At 44.3% G+C, this 16,420-nt stretch overlaps 1 protein-coding gene across 1 annotated transcript; it reads right to left on the bottom strand.

Annotated features, from left to right (window-relative positions):
* Positions 1-609: 609 nt before the first annotated feature.
* LOC134394341 (keratin, type II cytoskeletal cochleal-like) lies at positions 610-16,112 on the bottom strand. Its single transcript, XM_063119723.1, has 9 exons — positions 15,391-16,112; positions 12,145-12,356; positions 10,263-10,323; positions 8,445-8,540; positions 7,304-7,468; positions 4,757-4,882; positions 3,349-3,569; positions 1,721-1,749; positions 610-1,585 (listed from the first exon to the last, which is right to left on the bottom strand). The coding sequence occupies exons 1-9, from the start codon at positions 16,039-16,041 to the stop codon at positions 1,023-1,025; spliced, it is 2,124 nt and encodes a 707-aa protein (XP_062975793.1). The 5' UTR covers positions 16,042-16,112; the 3' UTR covers positions 610-1,022.
* Positions 16,113-16,420: the final 308 nt, after the last annotated feature.

Genomic DNA, 16,420 nt, shown 5'->3' on the forward strand with positions numbered 1-16,420 from the left:
AGGGAAAAATTAAGTTTCCTAATATATTATTTGATTTTCAGAAGCCACTTTTTGCATCTGAAACTCAATTCTTGCCACCCAAATCTGAGCATTGATACACATGCAATGCAGGTACCAATATACACATACCACCCCCACTCACTCCCCACTGCCACTCCCACCCCAAAACTGTTAAAGATTCATTCTGAACTCAAAATGTGGATTTTGAACTGAACTTCTAATAAAGTGGGCTTGAAAATGCAACCCCACCCCTTCTATTTCAAGTGTAATGACACTGTAATTTATAACAAAGGAAGTGATCTACTGTGATGTGAACATGTGTGCAAAGAGGTCAGTAAATCAACCCTGCATTTAAAAAATGTATATAAATTTCATTCCAGATGCAGAGAGAGACATTGGCCTAATCTACACCAAGCAGGATATTGCACTAGGGAAGTGGTATGAAAGCAGTGTATGGTATGTGTCAATTGGGCCCTAACAGTTGTCAGTGCACTTCAATACCGCTAAAAAGCAGTAGTGTGGCGCCTGCCTTTTAGATACCCTTTCATACCTCATTCATAGTGCAATATCCTGCTTGGTGTAGATTAGGTGCACGAGAGAGAGAGAAACAGAGAGATGTTATTGGCAGTCCCATCTTGGACAGTTGATGCATCACTTCCCTTTCTGAAATGCTTTGCTAGGCTCTGTAGAACAAGGGCAGGGTGGCGGTGGAGAATCTGGGTTCAAATACGGTAGATGCCAATTTAGCCTGTTCAAGAAAACCCGAGGGTAAGGAGGGGGGATTGAAGAAACATGGCAGGATGGGAGATTGCTTGAAGTGCCAAAATAAATCCCAAAGACAGCTACCGAGCCATTGAACCCAAGTGACAGCAATCCACACGAAATCATTCTTGTGGGCAATGATGTTTCTTGCCAAAGGTTTGGTATAGCTGTTTCTCTAGCGCATGGCTGCTTCTGGCCATGAATTTAATGATTCGTGCAGCTGTCTACAGGCAAGGTTCATTCCTCCCAGCATTTGGGCTTCAATAGGCACATTTTCTGGCCGAAGAGCTGACAGATGTAATGTGCATGTTTCTGCCCCCGGTGGTGCATTCGCCGCGGGAACCGCCGTACACGGCCCCTAAGATGCCTCCCCCAGATGCTGCACCAGCGTTGTGCATTCCAATCACAGCGCCTCCGAGACCACAGGCTGCACTGCTGAATCCCCCGCTTCCAGAGGTGCCACCAATGCCTCCGGCTCCTCCGACCCCATGGTGCCCACTTCCGCAGCTTCCGTCTGTGGAAAGGCCTGAGCTGTGCCTTCCACCCCCGGAGGTCACCACATGCTTAGTGGTGGTAACGCTCGAGGAGTAGCCGCCGCTTTTGGAACCAACCCCTCCGCCGCTCCCCGCTCCCATCCCATAAGCAACTCCTGCTGCCCTGCCGACTGAGCCAGACGCAGCTCTGGAGCCCATCGTGTGGACACAACCTGAGCTTCCAGAACTGAACCCTTCGCCCATGCCATTGTATGCACCAACGCTGTGGGACATCCCAACTCCCATGCCAGATGCGCATTCGCCAACCGGGTATCCGCCACTGACCATAGCTGCAAGGAAAACAAATCAAACAGGTGCTCTTAGTGGGATGATAGATTCTCAGCTCCAAACCCAACCCAACAAAGCACCCAGGATAAAATAAATAAATAAATACAAATAAATGTGGATGTTGAATATATACTCACCGACGCTGACAGGATTCCCTGTGAATATCCTGTTAGGAAAAGAAAGGCAAAATGGATTCATTGTTCCACAACTGGAGATACTTTTCAATGCACTTCTTAAAAATTATGTTACTGAAGAGAGGTTGTTTCAGATGCTTTGTATACGAGGCCCCTATGATCTCTGCCCAGTTGGGCAGGGCCTCCACTTAAGTAGTTCTGGCAGAGGCCAAAAGAGAGAGATCCCTTTCCAGATATCTAGATTCAAGATCTGTGGTGTAATATATGGGCCATTGGTTTGATTCCATATTTAAAACCAAAGAAAACACAACACCATGGAATCTGGTCGATTTGCAGGCTTTAGATGTATTCTGACACATTTGGGCATATTTCACACAAAATACCTTGAATATATTGAAAAGGGTCAAAAACTTATTCCTGTGAGGGATGGGAGAATTACGAATGCTCAAGCTCACCGAGATCCCATTTCTCAGCTCATTTTGTCTCACTCCCGTTTTCATTAGCAACCTGTTTTTCCTTCCATTCGAATGGGGGAAATGTGCATTTCCAAAAGAGAAAGTGCACACATGTGAAAATTTGTTGACAAATGCACATTTTAAGGTGCACTTTTATAAAAAAAAAAACCAAACACCTATTTTTCGAACATGATCACAAGCTCAGGAACATTTATAACCGAATGGAAACCTCTTACAGACTTTTTGCGGGATCTAGAAAAAAAATGATTTGTTTATCTGTGGATTCAACGAATAGGAAGAAAATTTTAAGATATCAAAAAGAGGGGAATTTCTTGTTTTTTGTTTTTGTGATTAAAGAGTAAGAGAACATATTGTTACTTATTTTTGCTGTGGAGAAAATCGGAAGCCCATTTTAAATGTACATGTGTTGTTTTTGTGATGTTTGTTTACTGTTTGTTTTTTATATTTGGAAATAATAATAAAAAGTTTATATATATATAAAAAAGCTCAGGAACATACAAGAAGTTTTTTTTTAAAGGCCCTCCTGTTGCACATCCGTGCTTGCGATTGGGGTAGGTTCGGAAGATTTGCAAAGTGAAACAAAATTCTTGTACATTCCTATTCCTGATCGCAAAGCCCTGCCTTCTGACCACTGGAAACATTTTTCTGGCTTCCGAGATTTTGTAGAGCAATACACACACATACACATACAACTTTCAAGCCTGTCTTCACAGACATGGGGGCTAGACACTTTGAAAACAGATTCTCACGGTGCTGAGTTTGATATCCAGCACCAAATCCTGTACTTGCTTGGAATCCCATAATGCAAACCTTCCCTCTTGACCAAATACAAAAGAGGGCAGGGCTCCTGCAGCTGTAACTGTTGTGATGAAGGGGGAATGTCACCAGGTGTTGCATGCATAGAAATGACACCTGCTGGAATTCCCTTTTCTATGCAACTGTTAAAGATACAGGAGCCCTGTCCTCCTTTACATGGGGTCACCCTACTTAATGGCAGTGATTCATTGGGTTTCCTTCACTCAAGGAATGTACCATTTCACCTATTCATTGCCCAGCTTTCTCCTGCTGTGCTCTGAATGCCAGCTTTCCCCACCCCCACATCATTGACAGTGTCTACACTTCTAAAAAAAAGTATGTATTCAAAATGTGCCCCACCTGCTCTCCTCTCCTTCGAGTAATGCCCTATAGGTTGCAATCTCAATATCCAGAGCCAATTTGGTGTTGAGCAGCTCCTGGTAATCCCGGAGCAGGCAAGCCAGTTTATCCTTGGACTGCTGGTAGGCCGTCTGCAAGTCAACATGCTTATTGCGGGCATCTTTCAGGGCGATGTCGCCACGGTGCTCAGCATCACAGATAGCAGACTGCAGACTGGCAACCTGGGAATGGGGAAAGAAAGGAAAAACCCAAAGAGTTTGCCAGGACTGTTTGTTTGTTTGTTTGTTTATTTATTTATTTATTACATTTCTATACTGCCCAATAGCCGAAGCTTTCTGGGCGGTTCACAAAAATTAAAAACATTCAAAATATAAAACAACAGTATAAAACCATAGTATAAAATACAATATAAAAGCTCAACCAGATAAAAACAGCAATTACAAATTTAAAACACCAAGTTAAAAATTATTTATAGACTGTTAAAATGCTGGGAGAATAAAAAGGTCTTCACCTGGTGTCTAAAAGCATATAATGTAGGTGCCAGGCGAACCTCCTTAGGGAGCTCATTCCACAGCCGGGGTGCCACAGCAGAGAAGGCCCTCCTCCTGGTAGCCACCTGCCTCACTTCCTTTGGCAAGGGCTCGCGGAGAAGGACCCCTGAGGATGACCTTAGGGTCCGGGCAGGTACATATGGGAGGAGGAGTTCCTTCAGATAACCTGGCCCCAAGCCGTTGAGCTTGAAGACAGAGGACAGTGGGATCCACAGGGCTTCCTGCCACACTGGTGAATTAGTGCCCAGGGTGGGATGATATTCCCTCATGCCAGATGGTAATGTAATATCTTATTATTTTCAATCTGCATTTCCCCCTCCCTGCCTTTCAGTTGCAACTTAGATTGCAGTCCTTTACACACTTACTTGGGAGTAAGCTTATCTGGTGTGGTGGCATGGGAGGCTGCAACCTTGATGAAGCTAAGCCTGGTCAGTTTCTGGAAGGGTGACTACCTGGGAACCCCATGTACATTGATTCCTGCATTGAGCAGGAGGTTGGACTCGATGGCCTTGTAGGCCCCTTCCAATTCTATGATTCTATACAGTCTTTCTATACTAACCCAAATGGAACTCTTCAGAGTTTTATTTATTTATTGCATTTCTATCCCACCCTTTTTCCTTTTTAAGGAACACAAGGCAGCATACACAATCCTCCTCGTCCTCTCCATTTTATCCTCACAGCAATAACCCTATGAGGTATGTTGGGTTGAGATATTAGATCAGCCCAGAAGATAACTACCATATTAGATATTTTTTAAATAAATAAATAAATAAATAAAATCTTACAGGTAGCTCATGATGATCAGTTTTGCCACTTGAGAAAAACAAGATCATTCAGAAGAAGAACGGCTACCCTACCTGCTTCTTTGCATTTTCCAGATCAGTATGCAGCCTCTGGGTCACTCTGTTGAGCTCTGCAATCTCATGCTGGTTGCACTTAAGCTCTTCATTGAATTTGCCCCGATTATTCTGAATCTCTGCAATCTAGTAAATAAATAAAAACAACAACATGGTTATTCATGTGAATCCCTATCACTGGAGCAGTTGCAGAATGTCAAGGTGAGAAATCAGTGCTTCATCTTCAATTATGCTATCTATTAAAAAGACAGAGGCCATAGCTAGACCTAAGGTTTATCCCTGGATTGTCCAGGGGTCAAACCTGTTCATCTAGGTGATACACAGGGGATCCAGTGCTCAGGCAGGGCGAACCCTGGATAATCCCAGGATAAACCTTAGGTCTAGCTGTGGCCAGAGAGTGGTGTATGGAGTATTTACTGAAAACACTACTTTGTATTTCCGTATTTTAACCAAGGGAACAAAAATAGATAAAAGCATGACTGCTCAAATGTTTTTGAATTCTCTACTTTGCGTTCACGTTGGCTAATCTTGAATGTGAAACATCTGGATTCTATTGACACCATCCTCTCAATTGAAGTTAATTTTTATAAGGTGCCTAGTACAGTCGTAGGTGCAGTATAAATCATCAATGATCATGATGGTTTAAGTTATCCAAAATTAAGGTGCAATTTAGATGCAATCCTAAACACCAGGGGGAAAGATCCACTGAATGCAGCAGAACTTGTTTCTGGGTAAACATAGGGTGACCATATGAAAAGGACAGGGCTCCTGTATCTTTAACAGTTGCATAGAAAAGGGAATTTCAGCAGGTGTCATTTGTATGCATACAGCACCTGGCGAAATTCCCTCTTCATCACAACAGTTAAAGGTGCAGGAGCTATACTATAACTGTTGTGATGAAGAGGAAATTTCCCCAGGTTCCCCATATATACAAATGTCATCTGGTGAAATTTCCTTTTCAATACAACTGTTAAAGATACAGGAGCCCTGTCCTCCTTTTCATATGGTCACCCTAGTAAACATCTTTAGTATCACAATGGAGTTCCATTTCTTTGTCGCCAATGGATCTTGGGCTGTATGCTTGTGCACACTTCCATGGGAGTAAGTCCCATTAAATACACTGTGACTTCCTTTTGAGGAAACATGGATATGAGTGATCTGTATGTCATAACTAACCTTTTCTGGATTATGCCCTGCTGGATCAGACCAAGGGTCCATCTAGTCCAGCACTCTGTTCACACATTGGCTAACCAGCTGTCAACCAGGGACCAACAAAGCAGGACATGGTGCAACAGCACCCTCCCACCCATGTACCCCAGCAACTGGTGCACACAAGCTTACTGCCTCAAATACTGGCGATAGCATACAACCATCAGGGCTAGTAATCAAACTGTAACTTCTGAATTTATGAATTTTTGGTATGTATTCAGTTGTTGCTTAAGACTTTTGGGGATAGAGGTGGGGTCTTAAATTCATATTACAAAATTAGATTTTTTTTCCCAACCCCCAACCCCTCCCCCAAACAAACAAACCCCGACCCATGTCTTCAAATGTGTGAAAACTGTCCAATTCAGAATACACATCAGCTTTTGTAAACATATCTGTGTGACTGGGAAATGACTGCTTTGGACCAGGAACCAAACTTTGATTTTTTAAAAAATCATCATCATCATCATCATCATCATCATCATCATCATCGAATCATAGAATAGTAGAGTTGGAAGGGGCCTATAAGGCCATTTAATCCAACCCCCTGCTCAATGCAGGAATCCACCCTAAAGCATCCCTGACAGATGGTTGTCCAGCTGCCTCTTGAAGGCCTCTAGTGTGGGAGAGCCCACAACCTCCCTAGGTAACTGGTTCCATTGTCGTACTGCTCTAAAAATCAGGAAGTGTTTCCTGACGTCCAGCTGGAATCTGGCTTCCTCTAATTTGAGCCCGTTATTCCATGTCCTGCACTTGATGGCCTTATAGGCCCCTTCCAACTCTACTATTCTATGATTCTGTTATCATTTCTATAGCACTTCAACTATGAGAAAATATTTAGAGCATGCTAATCCTGATTCAAAGGCAGCAAGGCACCGTCCATCCTCATATAGTGGGTAATTTATGGGACTAGCCTTGTTTCAGGATGGGAGACATCTATGCTGCTGCACTCTATGAAAGAAGGATCCCTCCTTTGAATGTTCCGTGCTGGTGGTTTTCAGGTCAAACATGATAAGCGAATGGATGGAGCTGCATCACTCACCTTGAGGGCTGTCACACCTCACAGACACTCTCCCAAAGGTGCACATGGCAATTGCAGACACACTGCAGGCTGCACGCCAGATCACAGTGGCTCAGCTACCTTGGGGAGAATCACATTTTCCCTATAGCAGCAATCCATTGCAGTTTGGATGATGGAAAAATGTGATCCTCCTAAAACCAATGAGGCAAGATTCTCAATCCCATCCAACAAACAAGGAGCAACTGTTATATTCCAAGTGCTATACACCGGGCCCACCTATGGATCAAGAATTTCTGGTATTCTGACTCTCAAAGAAATACCTTGTTATGGTAAAAGGCTTCAGCTTCTTGTTTGCTGGAATGGGCAATGTTCTGATACCAGGCCTCTACATTCTTCAGGATGACGTCCATGTCAAGGTCTCGTGTATTGTCCATTTTCAGAACCACAGAAGTGTCACAGATTTGGCCGTCCAACTGAGTTAACTCCTGCAGAACATGATACAGCATCATCTAAGGGTCACATCTGGCCACTACCATTTCCCTCTTGACAGCCATGCTGGCAATTTCTCCTGGCAAATTACAGCTCTGCAAGGCAGGGATGGGCAACCTGTGGCCCTCCAGATGTTTTGGCTTACAACTATCATCAGCCCAAGACAGCATTGCCAGTGATGAGAAATGCCCTTTGGCTTGTATTATAGGCTATTTAGTATCCTGACATCGGGGCAGGGCAATCGAACAGGTGAAGGAGAATCCATGGAAGAGGAACTGGCAAATTCAACGCCCTGCCAGCCCAACTGTGTGGAAGGGTATCACGAAGGAAAACAAGTGGACCACCTCCAGGGATGGGATACTCTTCCCCATGTTCTGGGAGATGAGTATGCTGCGGGAAAGCTAGATTCACCACATCCAAAGCCCTTTTGCCACTACTCCTGTTGGCAAAGTCAGTGTGGGGTTTTGTGCCTGCGACGGGAAGACTTCCAGAGGTGGATCTGCCTTTCTGCCCAAGGACATCCCTTTCTGCAGAGAGAAAAAACTGCTCTATTCTATGGCAGTTGGAATCCCCCTCCTAGGATGTCCATCCTAGCCATAACACTTGCCTGGCACTTCCAGGTTCCTCTGAAACTTGTCAATATCCAATATGCTTGAGTGAAAAGGTGGATCAATGTTACTTCTATTTCACTGTTGGGGGAACTGAACAGAGTCTGAGAAGCTGGCTTGCCTCAGACCCGTCCATCAAGCCCAGGATGCAACCACACCCCTAAACCCCCTATTGCAGCCTTCACCAACCTGGCACCCTCGAGATGTGTTAGACTACAACCTCTAGCATCTCTTCGCCAGCACTGCAATTGCAGTCCAATGCTTTTGAAGGGCCCCAGGTGGGTGAAGGCTGTTGCATTGTATGGAAACTTTCAGTAAGGATGCATCCTGTTTCCCACATGGTTCATACGATCTAGAACCTTACTTCCGCAAAGACACATCTCAGAACTTCCAGCTCCTGTGCCAGCACATCCACCTTAGATTCCAGCTCTTCCTTGGTGAGGAAGACACAGTCAACATCCTGGAGAGAAAGGAAGAGCACACAATGAATTGTTGTTGTTGTTTTCAAAAAAAGGCTTTCGGAAGGCTGGTGATAATAAGGAGTTTTCCACAGCTAAAGTCCAGTCTATTCCTTCTTCTTGGAGTTTGCGTTTCCATTATTTTATGAAACTGAAACTATGGCCTTAGCTAGACCTACCTTTTATCCCATGACGGAGGAGGGAAGATCTCGCATTGTGTTTAACGCGAGATCCCTCCTCCGTTTACATGTGAAGTGTGTCGACCTCACAAGGAGAGGCGTCGTGTCCGCCGTTTTTTATTTTTTAAAGAGGAAGGAGCGCACGAACACTTGTGCACTAAAGGTAAGCGTTTTTTTAAAAAATAATTTAAATTCCCGCTCCCCCCACCCTAAATTAAATTCCCCTCCACGTGAGGAATCGTGCAGAGCCAGGTTAACCCATGGCAACGGGCCACACGTTCTGCGGTCTCGGGCTCAGCCCGAGAATGCAGAAAAAGAGGGGCCGAAGTGGAGGGTGAGGTCCCGGGACAAGGGAGGGATGATCCCTCCCTGATCCTGGGATCCCCTGTGCATCATGTGGACGCACAGGGATGATCCCGGGGTTCGCCCTGGGATAAAGCCCTGTCTAGCTAAGGCCTATAACAGTCCCACACAGTTTTAGTGTTTTGTTTTTGTTTGTTTTTACAAGAAATAAGCTCACAAGTAGCCCACTCACAAAATTTGTATTCATTTGGCAGTAAGTTCCACAGGGTTCAAGGGAACTCACTTCCAAAGAAGTGTTTATAGTTTGCAGGCTTAGCCAAAAAGACTTCTAGATTAGCCAGGCAATTCAAAACATTACATACATAAAAACACTGGTTCCTTTCCCTCCTCCATCATTCTTAGGCCTAATCTACACCAAGCAGGATATTGCACTATGAAAATGATATGAAAGCGGTACATGGCATGTGTCAATGGGCCCCAACGTTTGTCAGTGCACTTCAATACTGCTATAAAGCAGTAGTGTGGCTCCTGCCTTTTATATACTGCTTTCATACCGCCTTCATAGTGCAATATCTTGCCTGGTGTAGATTAGGCCTTAGATTCCATTATTGGGAGCATCACTTCTGTCTAATTTTGAACATGTGCATCAAAATTATGCAATATTTTAAGGATGAAATTCTATGCATGTTTAGACTGGGAAAAAGTCCTACAACATTACTGGCTGGGGAATGCTGGGATCTGTAGGACTTCTTTTCGGTCTACACATGCATAGGATTATGCTCTCAATGACTAGGTCCAGTAACCCAGGCCTTTGCTAGACCTAAGTGAAAATCCAAGGGAGAGGAGGGGAGACCTCACGTTATGAATAATGTGAGATCTCACCCTTGTTTAAACGTGAGTCATGATGAGCTCAAGAAGAGAGCCATCGCGCGTGCGCCATTTAAAAAAAAAAACCTTTTAAAGGGCCGGCTGCACGAAAGGACGAGCGGCAAGGTAAGTGGTTCTTTTTTTAAAAAATCACAACGTGATTTCCCCACTCCCCCCACCCTAGCCCTGATGTCATTCTTTCGTGTGCACAGGATTGGTGCTTTCTTTTGAGGGCATGGGGAAGACGTTGCGAGTAAAGGGGCTCCATGCACATAGTTTCATGTGCTCTGTGGTGGTAGTGGTGATTGATTATTATTATTATTAGTAGTAGTAGTAGTAGTAGTAGTAGTAGTATTCCATTTCCAAGATCATTACCTTTTTGAGCACCACAAATTCATTCTCTGCTGATGTGCGCCTATTGACTTCCTCTTCATATCTATTAAATACAAGGCGGAGGGAAGAGGAGGAGGAGGAGAGAGAATTGAGGATTTACTCTCCATGTCAGAAGTGTAGTTTATTATTCATTTATTTTCAATATTTCCAGGCCACTATTTAGGGGAAGAACCCTACAAATCTGGCTTAAACAATTACTTCCCAGGCAGTAAACACTATATAACAGGGATGGGCAACTTTGGTGGATCTGGGGGCATTTTCGCCCCTTTGGACACCCCATGGGCCAAACTCCCCCACAGGCACGGAAGCTGCAGCAGAGTCAATGAAGCAGTGGTAGTGAATAGTAAAAAGCCAGTTCTCCAGCCCCCCAACCCCCGGAAATATTGTGGCATCCTCAAAGCTCTATTTTCAGCTCCCAAATTGGAATGGACAAGCATTCAGAGCAGGCTTAGAATACACCACAGATGATACCTCCAGCATACCCACTCCATCACTCTTAAAGGTCTATCTCCAGCTGTGGTGTAGTGCAGCCAAGGCTCACAGGCTAGAAGCACCTTGACTTTTAGATTAGCAGGGACAGTGGCATCACCTGCCATCCCAGACTGTCCTGTTCCCTCACAGGGAGTGATTGTCCCAGCAACAGTATATTTTTATGAGCTCTCTTTTCCATACATATGTAATATATATATATATATATATATATATATATATATATATACACAAAGGTGGATCAACACAGGCCTTTGCTAGACCTAAAATCCGCGACAGAGGAGGGGAGAGCCCGTGATACAAATATCGCAGGCTGTCGCCCTAGTCTAGATGTCAGACGCGATGAGCCGAAGGAAGGACCCGTCACGTCTGCCATTTTTTCCATAGTTAAAGGGGTGAAGCGCACAAACGCTTGTGCGCTCAGGTAAGGTTTTTTTAAAAAATTAAATTCATTTCCCTACTCCCCCCACCCTGCCCCCAATGGGCGCAGAGCTCCTGGGGAGCACTGCACCAAATGCGCGGCTTCTCCCGGCTACACTCGAGTAATTGCGCAGAGCCGGGGAAAGCCGCAGAATGGGCTACACGCTCACGGTCTCAGGCTCAGCCCGAGGCTGTGGGAAAAATCAGGCTAGAAGGGGTAGGCTATATTCCGGGGCCAGGGAGGGTTGATCCCTCCCTGAGCCCGGGATCCCCTGTGCGTCATCTGGATGCACAGGGGCAATCCTGGGTATCAACCTGGGATATAGCCTAGTCTAGCAAAGGCAACAGTTACCTGCCTCTTTGGAGTCTCCTTGGAGAATGGCTATGAGGACTGAGATGAGAAGTGCCTGCATTTCCAAATTTACTGCTACACCTCTGATTTCCAGCCTATTGCTATTATAGCCATACAGTCTATGGGCCTGCTCAGATGACACACCAAGCCATGGTTAGGCTGCTAACCCTTTTGCAGCAAATGGTTAGTGAGCGTGTTTAAACTGTGGTTATGTAGACACCACGTTTAGGAATAGTTCACATGACACACTAAGTCATGGTTCACACAACACACTAAGCCATAACGTTTACTTCAAAATGCTTAACCACCATGGCTTTGTGTCTTGTCTGAATAGGATCAAGAGTTATTACTGTAGTAATGTAACTGAGTCCTTAAATACTCAATGATCTTATCTTGAAAAGCTGGATGGATTCATGTATGGAAGGAACAGTTAGAACATATGCAAACTCTAAAAGGATTTCTAGTTCTGAAAGAAACAGTTTGTTCTAAACAGTTTGTTCTCAAAGAAACAGTTTGTTCTCAGCTCATATTGTTGCTAGGGGTAGGGTGCAGGGACTCAACAATAGGCAGACGTCCATCTACCAGATTGATTTAGCTACTCACTTAGATCTGTATTCCTCAACCAATTCCTGCATGTTCTTCTGTTCATGTTCCAGTTTCCCCCTCTCACTTAAGAGACACTCCAGTTGTTTCTTCAGGTTCGCGATGAAATTCTCGTAGTAGGCTTCTAGGTTCTTCCTTGTTGGTTGGACACATTGGCTCAGAAGCTCCCATTTCGTAGCAAGCACCTTGTTCTGCTGTTCCAGGGATCGGACCTGAAAGGAGCATGCAGGGTACAGTCATCCTTTCTAATTGGGGCAAGTCTCCCAACAAAGACCAATTTCTTATTATGCATTCTAGATATGGGGTTGGATCCAGATTTAGTCATACTTAGAATAGAACCATTGAGATTAGTTAGGGACTAACTTAAATCACAGGGATCGCCTTTCTCCCCGGAATCATCCCTGTGCATCCAAATGACACACAGGGGATCCCGGGAGCAGGCAGGGATGATCCCTCCATTTGCCTGGGATAATCCTTAGGTGTAGAAAGGGCCTCTCTGTCTGCATGCTGCATCTGATGCCATTAGATAGGTAAGTAGAAAGAAGGGGGTATTTTGGGGTGTGTGGATAGCATTTGGGGGGACATGATGGATTTTTGGAGATGGGAAGGGGCATTATTCTGAGCTCTTGGCATGGCTCAAAAATTGATCTCTCTGGTGTTTTTTCTTAAGGAAATTGGATCATGTGTCAGTGCCCACCCATTATTATACAGAATGAGCTTGTAGACTGAGGTTGTAGAATTTTGAACTGTATGATTCCAGGTGTTGGTGGAAGTCATATGTTTGAATACTCCCCCACCTAAAAAGTTTCCTGTCCATGGTAAATTTTCACACCAGAGAGAGGGCTGCACTAAATGATACTCTCCATTGTGCTAATTTACGACATGCAAGGAGATATGCTTGTGGAGTTGCTTTAAAAAAGAAAATGAAAACGAAAACACACACACACACACACACACACACACACACACACACACCACTACCACCTACAGTCTGAAGTGGTATGTTCCAGCATTTTGTCATACCAGCCTACCACCACATCTTCTTATATCATGGGTAAAACCACACTTATAACATTACGTTCCTACATTTTAATCTTAGACCTCAAATAGTTCAGAACGTCCTGAAACCAAGTACAAAAACACCACAACCCCCCCACACCCCCACCCACCCCACCCACATTTTCTTGCCAGCTAAGTTATGTGTTGGATAATACTGTGTTCTGCTCCCTAGCGGAAATGAGGGAGCCATTTAAGCATGTCCAAACAGAAGTTACTAGAAGGTGTTTTGTTAATTAATTATTTTATTATAAAATTTCAACAGTGATTTGATGCCACTATTATTTGAGCTGGGATAGACACCAAAGAGAAGAGACGCCAAGTATTTCCAGGCCATCGCAGTGTTATGTTAGACATGAAGGTTCGGAAGAGGCCATCAATTAGATGCCCCTGATACAAAGTGCCATGTGCGTTCCAATGCTTCTCAGCAAGCAAGCACCCCCAGGGATATAAATGGAGGGAAGCGCTCCATACACACGCCCCATTGCAAATGACGAGGTGGTCCTCATTTGAAGTGAATGGAGGACTACAGGAAAGGGGATAGTTATTCAATGCTACAAGCTACCAATGGATTAGAATGCAAATATTTGATTTTACAGACCACTTCAGAGGAATTTATTTTCCTCAGAGGAAATAAAACAATGCAGCATGCCATGTTATAGACTTGTTCTACAGGTTCCTTTACTTTTCTAATTGGGTTACAGTGATTCACAATTTCATCTTCATTGTTTGCAATGGCAAAGCTCTTTCTGGCCTCCTGGAAATCTCATCAGTAACTGTGCCAGGGCAGATTCAAAAAGGCATTTTGTTGCAAGTAATACATTTTCAGACTTATTTATTCAGTTTTACTCCATCTCTCTGTCCAGTTTGAGGCAGTTTGATGATAATTATGATGATGATGGTACTAATAATAATATAAAAACAATTGACTTTTTCTTAGTACAATTGCATCATTTTTACAGGAAGACAGGATCTTAAGGGCCAGATCTATGACACTTTGAAAACAGTTTGAAAACTGTATATGGACCCCAACAGTTGTCACTACTGTTATAAACCATTTTAAAGCAGTAGTGTAGATCCTGCCAAGGTCATCTGATATGAGACTAAAGATATATATATATATATAGATATATGATCCAGGTTCTTTTTTGGCCATGAGAGCATTGCTTGAGGGGGTTCCATTCCGAATGTGGAACTCTTCTCCCTCATCCTGGAGGAAAAAGTGGGGGAGAGGCAAAAACTGCCCATTCCCTTTGCAGCGTCCAGCACCACCTCCCCGGCATTCTGGAGGGTCCCCTAACCCTTCAGAGCAGGGTTTTTTGTGGGGACTGCATGGGACTCCTCTGTTGCATCAGAGGAATTGCTCTGCCAGGTTGGAAACTTTGCACAGACAGAAGGACCCCTTCTCTTCACAGAAGGACAAATATGGATCCAACCTGTGCAGTATTTCTAGGCCGCATTTCATGGCAGGAGCTTTCCCAAGGCAGTTTAAAACAATAACAAATATGGACGGAATAATAAAATAGCACAGATTCCATTTTTTAAAAAAGAACATCAACACACACATGTGTGCTAAATATTATTTTGTTTGACAAATCCTTTTTAAAAGTAGAATCACAGAATTGTAGAGTTGGAAGGGGCTACAAGGCCATCGGGTCCAACCCCCTGCTCATTGCAGGACTCTACCTTAAAGAATCCCTGACAGATGGCTGTCCAGCTGCCATTTGAATACCTCTAGTGTGGGAGAGCCCACAGCCTCCCTAGGTAACTGGTTCCATTGTCGTACTGCTCTAACAGTCAGGAAGTTTTTCCTGATGTGAAGCTGGAATCTGGCTTCCTGTAACTTGAGCTCATTATTCCTTGTCCTGTACTCTGGGAGGATCAAGATAACCTCATCTGTGTGACAACCTTACAAGTATTTGAAGAGTGCTATCATGTCTCCCCTCAATCTTCTCTAGATTCCAATGGTGGGAATTTAAGCAATGATAAGAAAATGACAAAGGGGTTATGATTGAAGGGTTATTCTAGGAAGAATCAGGGAGCATCTTGACAGAGGGCAGAAAGGAGCAAAGTGGAAGAGGGGGTGAACATACCTAAACATGTTCAGAACTAGATTGTACATGCATTTCTTCTCTTCATTTTAAAATTGTGAGTAGGTGAGGAAAAAAATGGATGTTCATGCATTTTTACCTTATCAATGAAGCAAGCAAACTGGTTGTTCAAGGTCTTCATCTCCTCTTTCTCATGGGTTCGTGCTTTGTGCTCCTCTGGATCAACTCCAACCAAAAGTGGCTTCAAGAGGCGCTCATCAATAGAGACCCCTCGGATTCCTTCACTTCTGCATGGTGCCCCAACCCCTAAACCTCCAATCCTACCAAAGCCTCCATGTCCACCCTGACACTCAGATCCACCATAACCTCCTCCAAATCCTCCACCATAGTTCATGCCACCACCCATACCTATGCCTTGTCCACCCATGCCCATACCTTGTCCACCCATGCCCATACCTTGTCCACCCATGCCCATACCTTGTCCACCCATGCCCATACCTTGTCCACCCATGCCCATACCTTGTCCACCCATGCCTTGTCCCCCTAAACCTTGACCACCCATGCCACCATAGATGTGTCCTCCAAAGCCCTGGCCATAAGCCATTCTTCGGCTTCCACCACCAAAGTTATTGAGGCTCATGCTGGAGTAGCTGCCAGCTCCACATGGTCTTGCAATTGGCTGGCACACCGGAGCACTGCTGCCTCGACTTCCACCTAGGCCACCCATGACAGAAGCAGAAGAAAAGCACCTCCGTCCACCAATGTATCGAGGACCACCATTTACGTTCATGGTAGCTGTTCAAAAGTTGAGCAAGCTGTGTTAATGAAGCAGTGGAATGAGGGAAGAGCACAGGACGAAGGAAAGAGAATCCCTTTGATTTGGAATCAGGAGCTTCTCTCTTATATATGGCTCAAGAGCTGCATGGAGTGCAAAAAAAAAATTAAAATGAAACAGCATGGGTTTGGTTTGCCTAGGAGCTACAGATGGTTTTTCTTGTGCGGCCTATGCTCCAGAGCAAACACTTATCACACATGAAATAGTGTGAAATTAAAAAACTTGCTTTGCTTGCAAGCTTCATTCTGAGAGGCCTTTATGTTTGACTTTAATTAATCTGCTTCCTCAATTGTAATTATCGTTCAGCAAAATACTTCAAGTGGCTTGTTTACAG

Source organism: Elgaria multicarinata, chromosome 3 (assembly GCF_023053635.1).
Source record: "Elgaria multicarinata webbii isolate HBS135686 ecotype San Diego chromosome 3, rElgMul1.1.pri, whole genome shotgun sequence".
NCBI classification, from domain to species: domain Eukaryota; kingdom Metazoa; phylum Chordata; class Lepidosauria; order Squamata; family Anguidae; genus Elgaria; species Elgaria multicarinata.

Excerpts from the sequence above, each read along its gene's own strand:
- LOC134394341 (XM_063119723.1), bottom strand. The coding sequence starts at position 16,041 with ATGAACGTAAATGGTGGTCCTCGATACATTGGTGGACGGAGGTGCTTT. Across the intron at positions 4,883-7,303 it reads AAGCCTTTTACCATAACAAG|ATTGCAGAGATTCAGAATAA; the intron begins GTATTTCTTTGA and ends TTTATTTACTAG. Across the intron at positions 1,586-1,720 it reads AGGGAATCCTGTCAGCGTCG|CTATGGTCAGTGGCGGATAC; the intron begins GTGAGTATATAT and ends TTTTCCTTGCAG.